The 13,790-nt window shown below is 36.4% G+C and overlaps 1 protein-coding gene across 1 annotated transcript in view; it reads right to left on the bottom strand.

Moving 5' to 3' along the window:
- Nkain2 (sodium/potassium transporting ATPase interacting 2) overlaps positions 1 to 13,790 on the bottom strand; it is a 588,739-nt gene that overhangs the window by 191,226 nt on the left and 383,723 nt on the right. The window contains exon 4 of the mRNA XM_042055566.1: positions 12,216 to 12,416. Within this exon, the coding sequence (XP_041911500.1) occupies positions 12,216 to 12,416 (201 nt within the window). The remainder of the gene's footprint in view (positions 1 to 12,215; positions 12,417 to 13,790) is intronic.

Consider the following 13,790-nt stretch of genomic DNA (forward strand, 5'->3'; position numbering starts at 1 on the left):
CAAAAATTATCCACCATGATCAATCTGGTTTCATCTTAGAGATTCGGGATGATTCAACATGCATAAATCAATAAATATAATCCGATGCAAAACAAACCATCTTTGACAAAATACAACATCTCTTCAGGATAAAATTCTGGAGCAACTAGAGATATGATATATATATATATATATATATATATATATAAATTATTAATATACAAAAGGTAACCTGCAGCAAGCCCATAGTAAATATCATTCTAAAAGAAGAGAAACCATTTCCATGCATTTTGACTAAAATGAGGAATAAAACATTGATGTTCTCTCTTTTAGTACCTATTCAATATAGTACTCAGACTCCTAGCTAGAAAATCAAGACAATTGAAGGAGAGCAATGGGATACAAATAGAAATAAGTCAAAGTATCTTTATTCACAGGTGATATTATTTTCCTCATAAGAGACCAAAAAGACTCCACAGGAAAATTTCTACAGCTGATAAAAAATTTCAGTAAAGTAGCAAGATACAAAATTTACATACACACACATACACAACAAACAAAACAAAATAAAACAAACAACACATTAGCCTTTGTGTAGGAGGTTCTTCTCTATTTGTCTTGCTTTCATTGGTTGAGTAAAGAAACTGCCTTGGCCTTTGATAGGGCAGAACTTAGATAGGCAGGGAAGACAGAAATGGATGCTGGGAGGAAGAAGTCAGTGTGGCAGATACCATGGCTCTCCTCTCCGAGACGCATGCTGGTTATACTCATGCTGGTAAGCCACAGTCAAGTGGCAATACACATTAACAGAGATGGGTTAAACTAATATGTGAGAGTTAGCCAAGAAGAGGCTAGAGATAATGGGCCAGGCAGTGTTTAAATTAATGCAATTTCTATGTGGTTATTTTGGGGGTTAAGCTGGCTGGGTGATGGGAAGTGGCTGCTCCTTCATACTACATAGCCTCCCCAAATGTAAATGACAAACACAGAGAAAGAAATCAGGGTAGCAACATCTTTTATAGTAGGTTCAAAAACATCTTGGAATAACTAACAAAGTAAGTGAAACACTTGTATACTAAAATCGTTAAGACACTGAAGATTCAAAGTTGGAAAGATCCCACATGCTAATGGTGCAGTAGGATTAATGCTTTAAAAATGATCATCTTACCAAACACAAGCTATAGATTCAGTGCAGTTTCTACCAAAATCCCCACACAGATCTTCACAAAAGTGAAAACATAGTGTAGAGAACCCTGATGGCTGTTTGGCCTCAAGAGGGAGGGAGTGGGGGTGTGGGTGGAGGGGAGGGGAGGGAAGGGGGAGGAGGAGGGGAGGAGATGGCAATTTTTAATAAAAAATAAATAAACTGGAAAAAAAAGAAAAAAAAAGAAAAGTGAAAAAAAATTAAGCTTCTTATCGGAACACAGGATAGCCTAAACAATTATGAATAATTAAAGAACTTCTGGCTATATCTCTATCCCAATTTTCAAGATGTAGTAGAAAACTATAATAACCAAAACAGCTTGGTATTGACATAAAAATAGACACATTTATCAATGAAATAGAATTGAAGACCCAGACATAATTCCATATACCTGCAAATACCTGGCTTTGGAAACCGAAGCAAAAAATAGACATTGGAGGAAAGATAACATCTTCTACAAACGGTGCTGATCAAATTGAGTAGCTACATATAGAAGAATGGACAGATTAATATCTATCACCCCACAAAAACTCAATCCAAATGAGTGAAGGACTTTAATGTAAGACAGGATATCCTGAACTGATGGAAGAGAAAGTAGAGATGCCCTTGATTTTGTTGGCACAGGAAAGGGTTTCCTGATAGTAAAGGCTGCAAGACTAACAATAAATAGGACATCCTGAAACTTAAAAAAGTTTCCTCAAGCAAAGGACACCACCATCATTCTAGCAAAGAAATAATCAATGGAATGGGAAAATTCTTTACCAATTATACATTAAACAGAGGGTTAGTATATACAATATACAAAGGACTAAATAACCAAACCTATGGGAAAAAACATAAAAAAATCAAACCTAAACATGCAGAATACAAATAACCCAATTAAAAATGTGGTCTAGAATTCGGCAGAAAGTTCTCAAAAGATGAAACACAAGTGACTGAGAAACATTTAAAAATGTTCTACATCCTGAAAATTCATCTGCAAATTCAAACTCATGTGAGATTTTAGCTTACCCCTCCTAGAGTGGCAAAGATCAAGGAAACAACAGATGCTGTGTGGGTGTCGGGGAAGGGGATCACTTATGCCCTCCTTGTGGGAGCAAAAACTTGTAAAGCCTCTGTGGAAGTAGATGTGTTCTTCCTTAAGAGGCTGGAATCGATGGACAATAAGATCCAGATTCATCATTCTTGAGCACTTACCCAAAGGTCTTTATCTTTTACCCTAGAGATACTGGATTATTCATTGCTGAACATATTCATATTCATAAAAGATGAAAATCAGGAACAGCTTAGATGTCCATCAGCTAATGAATGGGTAGTGAATTGTATACTTATACAAAGAAACATTATTCAGCTATGAAGAAAATTGAAATTTGTAGGTAAATTGCTTCTAAACAATGATCCTGAATGAGGTAACTCAGGCTGAAAAAGAAACACTTCATGTTTTTTCATACAGATGAATACTAGTTTTTTAAGCTTTAGTTACAGGTTGGTCATTTGCAATAGCCACAGAGGATAGTTGGTTAATAAGGGACTAGGCAGGAGGAAGTGATCTTCCGAGGAAGGGTAAATGGAACGCAGTGTTGTAAAGGGAAGAAGGAAAAACTAGGAATGAAGAATTAAATGGGGAGGGGGTGGACTAGAAAGCAATACAGAGGAGAAAATGGGGATGGATAAGCAACACTAAAGGCTTTTTGAAATAAATGCCACATGGAAACCTGCTTCTGTAGAAGCTTCCTAAATAAATAAATATATACATATAAATCTCTCTCTCTCTCTCTCTCTCTCTCTCTCTCTCTCTCTCTCTCTCTCTCTCCATCTACACTTCATTTAGATGAAGTTACCATATAATGGAGGAGACAATTCCCAAATTAGACACCGTACGATACTAAATAAAACCTCTAGTATGAGGAACTAGTTAACATCATTTATAGCTGTTGGTCAAAGGGGATCTCCTAGAACCCTCACTCCAAACATTATGAACTAATGACAGTACTATTGGTACCCTCCACAACATGAGAGTAAGACCCTGTTGCTAAAGGAAAGACAGTAAGCACCAGAGGTTTTGAAAATCCCCAAGGAAACTGTTTTCCAGACAAATTATGCTGATGCAGTTTCAAACGCACCATTGATTGACAACACGCATAAGCCCAGCACAAGTTTGTAAGATAAAATCCCAGCACGGATAAAGGAAAATAGGCCCCAAATTCCACCCTCTGACTAAACAGATATTTGCAACTTACATCTGCTCTGAGTGAGGGAAAATTCAGTTTTCATTCATAGAGCGACTCTGGGTCTGTTTACCATATGCAAGCCCCATGCTCGGCAGCGTTGACCAGCACAGAATGGGTCACAAAATGGACTCCATGTGTGTTTGTTCAGTGTTTGTTTTTGGATTTCTTTCTTTTTTTGGTGCGTGTGTGTGTGTACTCCCCCCACCAATAGAGTGAGAGAGAACATGAAGTTGGGTGGGGAGGAAGATCCAGAAGATCCAGAGGATCAGAAAGAATATGATCAAAATATATTCTGTGAAAAATGAAACACAAAACCCAGGCCGTTTTTAAGGATCATAGGTTCTGTGACGTTGTTTTGAATTTACAGTTCTACTTCACTACTTTCAAAGAACATTTTCCTAATGAAATGTATTTATTTGATTTTAATTTGCCCATTATCTCATACTACTTTGCATTGAATTATCATATATTCATAATTTGTTTTATACATTATATTAACATGCATAAATTTAAATGCAACTTTTTCCTCTGAGTTCATGAGAGATGAATGTTGAATTGTATTTGCATTTGAGTTATAGTCATAATTATAATTTTATACAACTGATCAAAATAATGCAGTCTATAATAAAAGGGGATCGAAGTTATTAAGTGCAAATTAAATTTTTATTTGAAATGCATTTGGTATTAGTACCAGAATGAGACAGCTCAGCATGATTCATATTTTAGTATATTGTTTACTTGTAAGCCCTGAAAAATCTTGTTCTTAAATATCAAAGTAGTGAGAACATTTTGTATGGTGATGTTACCCAATTTATGCAACTTATTCTAAGCTGCATGCCACAATTTACACATTCTCTATCACAAAATTATTTTAAATAACCTGCCAACTGGCAAATCTATTAGGTTTTCTTTCTACTTTAATGAGAGCAAAGAACTGGAAATTGCTCAATTTGCAACAATTTCTGGGAAATATATCAAAAACATGACAAAGATCTAATGAACGACTATTAATCATACCCTAGAATCTCTTAAAGGCACCGACCCTGATTAAATTAAAATGTTTGTAAAATAGTGAAAGATTATTGACTTTACATTTGTGTCTTTATATAATATAATATTTTGTTAATTTAAAATGTCATGTGCTCTGGTTTATTTTTATCAAACTATAGTGCTACATACAAGTCTATAAAACTTGCATGATAAAAATTATACTATATGGATAAATAACTTTTTTGCTTTGAAACATGGCAGATATATCGAATTTACTTTTTGTATCAGCAAATCTGTTTACATAGGTGTCATGGCTCACAACTATAATCCTGGTACTTGGGAGGCTGAGGTAGGTGGATGGCCTGGAGTCTGAGTCCCTCCTAGGCCACCAATTGAAAGACTCTGTTTCAAAATAATTTTAAAAAAAGAAAAAGAAAAAAGGGAGAAGTCTGTCTTATTTCTTCACTTAAATAAGTATAAAAGCGGATATCCCCATGACAACCATATGGCTTCTGAATATAGCAGTAGCCAAGAAGCAGATCATTTCATTTCCCCAGCTATTTCTTTAAGGACAAACAATCTCATGACACTACATGCTGTATGGCAAGGTCCTAGTGACATAAGTATTAGGACCCAAATCTTTAACAATCCAATCAATGTAGATAAGGGTTTCCAGATTGAAGGAGACCAAAGGAGAAGCATACGTAATAATAATACCATTCGCCTTTACATATCATACACATTAGAAAAATGCCAGCTCTCACAAAACACTCCCGCCCAAAGTCTAATCATCTTGGATGACATGTTCCAAAAATTGTAAAGTAGGCAAGCCTGAGTACCATAAATGCCAAATACAAATTATTAACTTGTAATAATGGGAATATCTGTGATTAATTGGTCTGAGGAACATGCTTCTTTCATTCCCTTTTATTCAATGACAATCTGCTGATTAACGATTTCATGCACACTACCAACTACAGAGTTTTATGCACAGGGAAGATATGTGATGGATTTGACAACCACTATATCTCAAGCTGATAGCCACACACCAGCATGCAAACTTTTCCTAAAGTCTTTACGAATCCCTGCTAATTTGTGTATGGTTTCTAAGCCACCGCTAAAGACTGTGGGAAATACTAGGCTTATTTACATTTTTGCCAATATCCTCTGCTCGTCTCCTAAAAGAATATTAATCAAGCTGCTATGAATTTAGAATTGTGTCGGATGTAAAGGAAATAAAGGAAAACAAAGGCAAGCAATTTTGGTTGGTGAGGTTTATATTAAATTTAGAAATATTGATTCTCTGGATGTGGCCAGAGAAAAAAAAGATGATCAACTGGCTTTGTTTTCCAATGATTTTTTTTGAGTTCTAACATCATTCCAATAAATACCATTACTTAAGATATTACAATAAATCTTTTCCCTTAAAATAATATTTGTGTATGTTATAATTTTTTTTTGCCATGATGTTGCTTACAGGAGTGAAGCTAATTTGCACAGAATGAATATGAGGCTCATAGACACCAACTCCTCTCCCACCTGGGAGACATAGCTAATCAATCATGGGATGCTTTGCCCAGACAGACCCTGGAGTTTTGGACTTCAGGTATCCATTACTCATTGGCTCCTAAAAGCATTCATATTGAAGGCTGGCTCTCTTCCTTGCTACTGGAGCATGGTCACTCTCTTTTAATCAACTGTGTCTGTGAGCAAAGGCTTTTAACCCCTCTGCTGCCGTGAAGGACTGTTACATGGTCAAAGCATACATGTGTGTGCTTTCTATTCTCTGCAGTAACAGTCACACACTGCTTAAGAAATTGTAAGAATTTGATTGTAATATGGAAACACCATTTCCCAGCTGATCTCCTTCTTGTTCTCTCCACGCATTGCTAATGTGTTTTTGCAAATGTGGGGATTTGAAAACCATTTTTTTTTGTATTAAAACTGCACACACCTGTATGCCTTTTGAATGCAACAGAGGCGGAGGAAGCTGGAAGACTGACACCTGGCTCATCATTAGGGTTTTCTGCTTGGCTGGAGACTGTGTGATTAGTAGCTCCTCTTCTCAATTATAGAGGTATTATACTTGTCTTCCTTTGGCCATAGATGGAAGATAACTATGTGTATAATGCAAATTTGGGCTTTGTGAATGCTACTTCCAAAATTAGCCAGGAGTTGATTGGCAGAAAACATAACAATGGGGTAACAAGCATTTGAGGGTTCAGGAATCTGTGAAAAATAGGCTGAGCCATGACAGAGAAAAAGCCAGAGAGATTTAGAATTAATTAAAAGCAATAACTGGGAGAGTAGCCGTTTATGGAAGCAGATTTGAGCCAGACTTCAAAGATGATACAAACAAGAGTAAGAGTTTAGCTGACTTTGTTGAATGCAGGACGAGAGTAAGAAGCAAAGATTACGCCCCAAGTTGCATAGAATACATTGTCATAACATCTTCAATGATTCAGTGCACATAATACACAGTGCACTGTGTGTAATTGTTTGTACTGAGCACCAGATTTGTACTGCCATATATATATATATATATATATATATATATATATATATATATTCATTCTGGTTGGGGCATTCTCAAGTATAGAAATCCAGATCTTTCTATTTTTCTAGAAGCCAACAGGGTCATGCAGCAAGAACTGTTTACTACACTGAATCGAACTAAATATTTGATTATTGGAAGGATAATATGGGTGACTCAGAAGGGAAGAGCAGATATTCAAGACAGCATTTTATCCCTTTATCATTACAGCAAAAGTGATCATAATGACCAGGGGGGAAATGTGTTCTTTAGGCAGAGAAAATTGTTTAAGACAAGCCCTTATGGGAACAACAGCACTTTCTAGCCCAAGGCTGGCAAAACAACAAGCCCAAAGGCAAAAAGTATATAGAACTTAATTATGTACTTCCTAACTATTCTCAGCTGTGCTAAGTCAACACTGCAAAATAAACATTGCTATCATCAAAGAAGGAACAAACAAAAAGGACAGGTGAGGATGCCACTTCTCCATTCTGGAAGCAATGCAAAGAGGCGAAATGAGAAGTCAGTCACATCGGCTCTTAAAGATGAGTCACCTCTGCATTGTGTGTACTGTGCACTGTGGTACCATGGACTGTGTGTACTGTGTATACTGTGTACTGTGTATGGTGTGCACTGTGTATACTGTGTACTGTGACACCATGGACTGTGTGTATTGTGTATACTATGTACTGTGTACTCTGTATACTGTGTACTGTGTGTACTGTGTACCGTGTGTACTATGTATTGTATATGCTGTGTATTGTATGTGCTGAACACTGTGTGTACTGTGCACTGTGTTACTGTGCACTGTGTGTACTGTGCACCGTGTATACTGTGTACTGTGTGTACTATGTATACTGTGCACTCTGTGTACTGGGTACTGTGTGTACTATGCACTGTGTGTACTGTGCACTGTGTATACTGTGTACTGTGACACCATGGACTGTGTGTATTGTGTATACTATGTACTGTGTACTCTGTATACTGTGTACTGTGCACTGTGTGTACTGTGTACCGTGTGTACTATGTATTGTATATGCTGTGTATTGTATGTGCTGAACACTGTGTGTACTGTGCACTGTGTTACTGTGCACTGTGTGTACTGTGCACTGTGTGTACTGTGCACTCTGTGTACTGGGTACTGTGTGTACTATGCACTGTGTGTACTGTGCACTGTGTATACTGTGTACTATGTGTACTATGTATACTGTGCACTGTGTACTGTGTATGTCATGTACTGTGTGTATTGTGTGTACCATGCACTGTGTGTACAATGAACTGTGTGTACCATGAACTGTGTGTACCATGAACTGTGTGTACCATGAACTGTGTGTACCATGAACTGTGTATACCATGTACTGTGTCTACCGTGTATGGTGTGTCCCATGTACTATGTGTACTGTGCACTGTGGACCATGTGCACTGTGTGAACAGGTGTACTGTGTGTACTGAGCTGTGCACTGAGTTGTTAAAGGTTGGCTTTATTATGTAATACATTTTTCCTTGAATATGATATATTCTTAACATATGCATCTATATTCCAATTTAGTTCTGTGGAAACTCCCTGCATGCAAAAATCTTATATGGGGTTTAATAAAACTGTAGCCAAAGTTACATAGACACACAACACAAATTCAAATAGCTTTCTAAAAATGATCATATATAACCATCCATGCACATAAGTTACACCTCATATGTCGTTGAGACATAGGTGGAAGTTTGTCAAATTGTAAGTTCAGTTAAAATGATGAGACGTTTTGCATAGAAGGTGTATTTGTTTAACCCCCATCTCTAATGTGTCTGTGTAAAGGTATTTTATATGTCTATCAATTCCAGAAGTATTTTTACTTTTCTCATACAAAGCTGCCTTGATAGACTTTGATGAATAAAGTGCCATGAAAGTCATCATAAGCCAGATTTTCTCTACTTCCCAGTAAACAAAATAAAATAAATTTAAAAGGGGGAAATAAAGAAAGTCATTACAGTGGCTAGAGGAGCCAGTACCTGCACAGTGTGCTACAGTAGCAGTAGCAAGAGGGACCAGTTTCTGCACAGTGTGCTACAGTAGCGAAAGGGGCCAGTATCTGCACAGACTGTTGTCAGGACTCTCTTTCATTCTTAATTATACAAAGGGGGTCTTTAACTTCTCCACCCATTGAGTGTGTCACATTCTTCTTCTTTCCTTCCTTCCTTCCTTCCTTCCTTCCTTCCTTCCTTCCTTCCTTCCTTCCTTCCTTCCTTCCTTCCTTCCTTTTCTTCTTTAATTCTCCCTGCTTTCTATGTTGTCACAGGTTACTACATATGACAAAGTTGCCGTGACTCACTTGCTGATTTCCAGTGTTTTTCAATGGTCGCTCATCTCAAAATATGTCATACATATTATTTTAGGGATTCTTGTGTGGAGGAGGAAATTAATTTGGGGCATCCTTAAATCCTTAAATTTAGCCACCTCGGATTGCTACAGCATGATCAATTATGATTTTTATGTGGAGCTCTTAAATATTTATTTTGATATTTATCTTACAGCACTTTTAGTAGTACCAGTAAATTTTAAATGAATCATTCATTATTATTTTACTTTCTTAAATAGTATTTTCTTTTTGTTTGTTTGTATTTTTTTGTTTTGTTTTGTTTTGTTTTTCAAGACATTTCTCTGTAGCTTTGGAGCCTGTCCTGGAACCAGCTCTTGTAGACCAGGCTTGCCTTGAATTCAGAGATCTGCCAGCTTCTGCCTCCTGGGTGTTAGGATAAAAAGTTTCAAATTTGAAACCATCACAAAAGACTTCCTTCGCTAAAGCTGTGACAAATGAAGGGACGAGCACTCCATGCTTCTGCTACCCAGAACATTACCTGCTTAACTTCACTTTCTGCCTCTGTTGACCTGGTTTGTCTCTGAGGATAGGATCCTTGAAAATCAGGATTCCTGAAAATCAAATGTCCTTTGTGATGTGTCTTAGACAAAACTGTTTAATATATGATGCCTGCCAGAGTGGTTACTGAATAACTTCTAACTTTAATGAAATCTAGCTGCAATCTAAGTACCCATGCCTTAGTGCAATCACAGTTAACATTTCTATGATTAAAACCACAAAGACACCTAAGAAGGAAAGAAGAGGTGGCCAATGAACTCTTGAAAAATCTATGCTTGTTCTCAGGGAAGCCATGGATACTCCTCTCTTATATTTAGTCTGTCTCCCACTTTCCCTGTTTTTATTCTGTACCTATGATCTCCTAAAATTCAATGATTCAATAGCTGACTTATAAGTCCCATCTCATGCTTTTTCCACATTTTGTCAGAAAAGGAACTCTACTTTATTGCTCAGAGAGTACAGTGTATTTAGTGACTGGTTCTATAATTCCAAAAGAGGAAAGAGCTCATCCCAGTTCGAGATTTAAAAAAAATGGTATTGCTTCAAGGAAGAACATAGTTCAGATTTTCTAGAAGCTAGGCTTCTCTGCAAAGATTTGTAGTTCTTTCTTTGGGATGAAGAGACAGTGAGCTATAACAATGAACACTTCCTTCTAATCACGGGGATGCCAATGTGATTCTCCATGTCTATTTTGATCTTAGGCATGGAAATCTATGACCACTGGGTTCAAAGTGGCTCCATAGCCTTGTTTCTTCTGTGAAAACTAGAGCTTCCAACAGAAACACAAGCTGACATACACAGAAAGTGTTTTTGATTGGTTTTGTGTTTGATTTTTGAGATGTTGTTTATGGACCTAGCTCAGAGTTTCTTTGAACTCAAAGATCCTGTGTCAACCTCCCAAGTATGCAAACTACAGCCACATTCTACAATCTCTGGCTAAGAATACATACATTTTAAAAGTGTTCTTTATAGAGGTTTATGAAATGTTTACTAGCACAATGCATTCCTACTAGCCTATATCTATGTCTCTCTCTATGTCTCTATCTATCTATCATCTATCTATCATCTATCTATCTATCTATCTATCTATCTATCTATCTATCTATCTATCTATCATCATCATCTATCTATATAACTATCTATCTGTACATCTATATATCTATCTAAACATATATCACAATATTTTTTTGTTTTGCTTTGTTTTTTGTTTTCTTAGTTTTTCTCGGGTTTTTTGTTTGTTTGTTTTTGAGACAGGGTGTCTCTATTTGGACCTGGCTGTCCAAGAACTTGCTCTGTAGACCAGGCTGGCCTTGAATTCACAGAGATTCACCTACCTCTGCCTCCTGAGGGCTAGGAATAAATGCATGTACCACCACACTCAGCTGAAATATCTCATATCATGGTAAAAAAGATTTTCTTAAATCTAGTGACATTGATACCATTTTACATACAACTTTTTGCTTCTTATTATTCAATTGTGAGTTAATATTACCCTCTAAGAAATTAGCTAAAGAAAACTGAAAAACAAATTTTATTTGTTGGTAGCAAATTTAAGGTTGTGCATATCGATTACAGCTCTACATGAAATCTAAGGTGCATATATATATATGTATATATATATATACATATATATATATATATACATATAGAGTTTTAGGAGCTCACATAAACACCTGCATTCATGTATAACAAATCTGTAAACTTTCTAAATCTCATAGAATTACAGAGTTAGGTTTCCCAAGTCTCTTCAGGAAAAATTATTTTTATTTGTATCTTTGTTCATTATACAAATAATTTGTTTGTATAATATAAGCATTTTTGACACTAATTTGATGTTTAGTTACTTTATTTCCTTCTGATAAAATGAGGGTTTTTTATTATCACAATTGAAATATTAAGGCATGAAAAGTCTAGAGGTAGACGCTGTAGAAAGTATGAATTGTTCTGAAAAAGGAGGGAGTATAAAATGTGAAAGACCTGTGAAACTCAGGGGGGAGGGATAAAGATACCAGGCAAAAAGAAGAAAAGATTTGTGCTAACAGTTCAGCCAAAAGAAACATATAGATATAACAAATACACATTGAAATCTTTCTTTTTAGGTAGGAAGACAGTGAGACATGAACACCTTTCAATGTTCCCTTTATAATCTTTAGAAAATTCTACCAAAAATAAAGATAATCAAATCTTCACATGCTGGTTGATATCAAAGGCTCTTTGTCAGTTGCTGATGAAAAGCAGTACATACAGGTTTGGAAAGATTTGGTTTAACTCAGCAAGTTCCTATTAGAAATGACATTAATTAGAAAAGCTAAAACCCACACACATTTAACATAGAGTCCATCTGTACAGAGTTTGCTCAGAAATGAGTTTACCCAGAAGAACTAGAGTGGTTAGCTCTCAACACTTACTGCGAGGATGATCTGGAGGGAACTGTGAGCCACTTCAATGTACTGGTACTCCAGAAAACACCCTGAGACAGTAATGTATCGATGGTCTTCTGGGGCCCAGTCGGGGGCAGGCGTCACAGATGTCACCATACATCCTGGTCCATTCTCCATCCACCAAGATCGGTGCATTGAAATATTAAATGTCAGGATAAGGTCTGTTTCCTGCAAGAAGGTAATTTGTAGGGATGAGAAAAAACCGAAAATATTAATTTACTTAGGATGGACTTAATTGTGTTTCTTGTTTGAAAATATAGGTCCATCACCACCTTCTAGTGTATATTAAAGGCACTCAAAGAAACAAAGTATTTATGTGCATAGAGATTTTACTTTTAAGGTTTGACTGAGCATAATACTAACAGTTAAGGTATTGTTTTGTAAAATTACCAAAATATCTACCAATACATAACTGTCATATTTTTGTATTGAAGTCCTTTTGAGACTTGAAATTTTATAACACCAGAGATTTAAACTATATAATTGGGTGAAATTAGTGCTATTATAAATCTGATTCACTTTTTTTCTCTCTAAATATTTATTTTTCACACATTTTAGTTTTCCAAACTGAATTTCAATTTGACTGCATTTACCTTAATGTTGAAGCTAATAGGAATTTAAAGAACTGTCCTTAGTACAACACACTATTACTTGGTTTTCCCTTTCTACTAAAATTGGTCCTGTCTGTCCACAGGGAATTGGCTCCAGGATGCTGCAGATATCAACACACAAAGACGCTCATGTCCTTTATATTAAAATACAGCTTGCTGAATAAAACACATAGTCTTTGAGTATAGAGGGGACATGTAGAAGTATTGATCATTCTCTCCAATCTTGTTAACCTCTTCTGTGAATTTGTTCATAACATCTCTTAGAAAATATCAGCAAATTCTTACAGGTCTTTAAATGAATTAGATGGTACACAATGTAATCGATTGATGGTACACACTGACAAGAAGTTGTCAATGGCAAACAAACAGAGAGAAGGTACAGGAACTGCATTAAATACTTTCCAGTGTGAGAACTATATTATGTCAATGTAAGTGATATGGATTTATGGGGTAATAGGAGCGAACTGCTCCCACTCCAGAGTGAGGTGCTTATCTGTCTAGGCAGAACCTGTGTAGACAATTTTATCTCTGTTTTGTGACTGTGAGCTACTGAATCACACTGAAAATGCTAAGGATTAAGTTACAGCTGAAGAACTCAGACACTGAAAGGAGAAGCACACTGAGAAAACGGCTATGGTGTCAATATCTTCTATGTGGTGATCAGAGAAAATGGCAGAGGGTATCTTTTCTATCCAAGGTTATGAAGAAAAGCTTCAAGAGTTTCTCGAAAACATGGAGACACAGAACAGGCAACAGACTCAGACTTACTAAGTCTCAAAATAAAGCGTGCAGCCGAAGCTACCTGCTAAGTGGCCAAACAAACAAAATGGTGATGTTTTTGGGAGGCAAATATTTTGCTACAGAAGGTGGGTCCAAAGTAAAGAACATTGGGAGAAATTTGTGGTCCATCATGAGAGAATTAACTGTGACT

Source organism: Arvicola amphibius, chromosome 8 (assembly GCF_903992535.2).
Source record: "Arvicola amphibius chromosome 8, mArvAmp1.2, whole genome shotgun sequence".
Lineage (NCBI taxonomy): Eukaryota > Metazoa > Chordata > Mammalia > Rodentia > Cricetidae > Arvicola > Arvicola amphibius.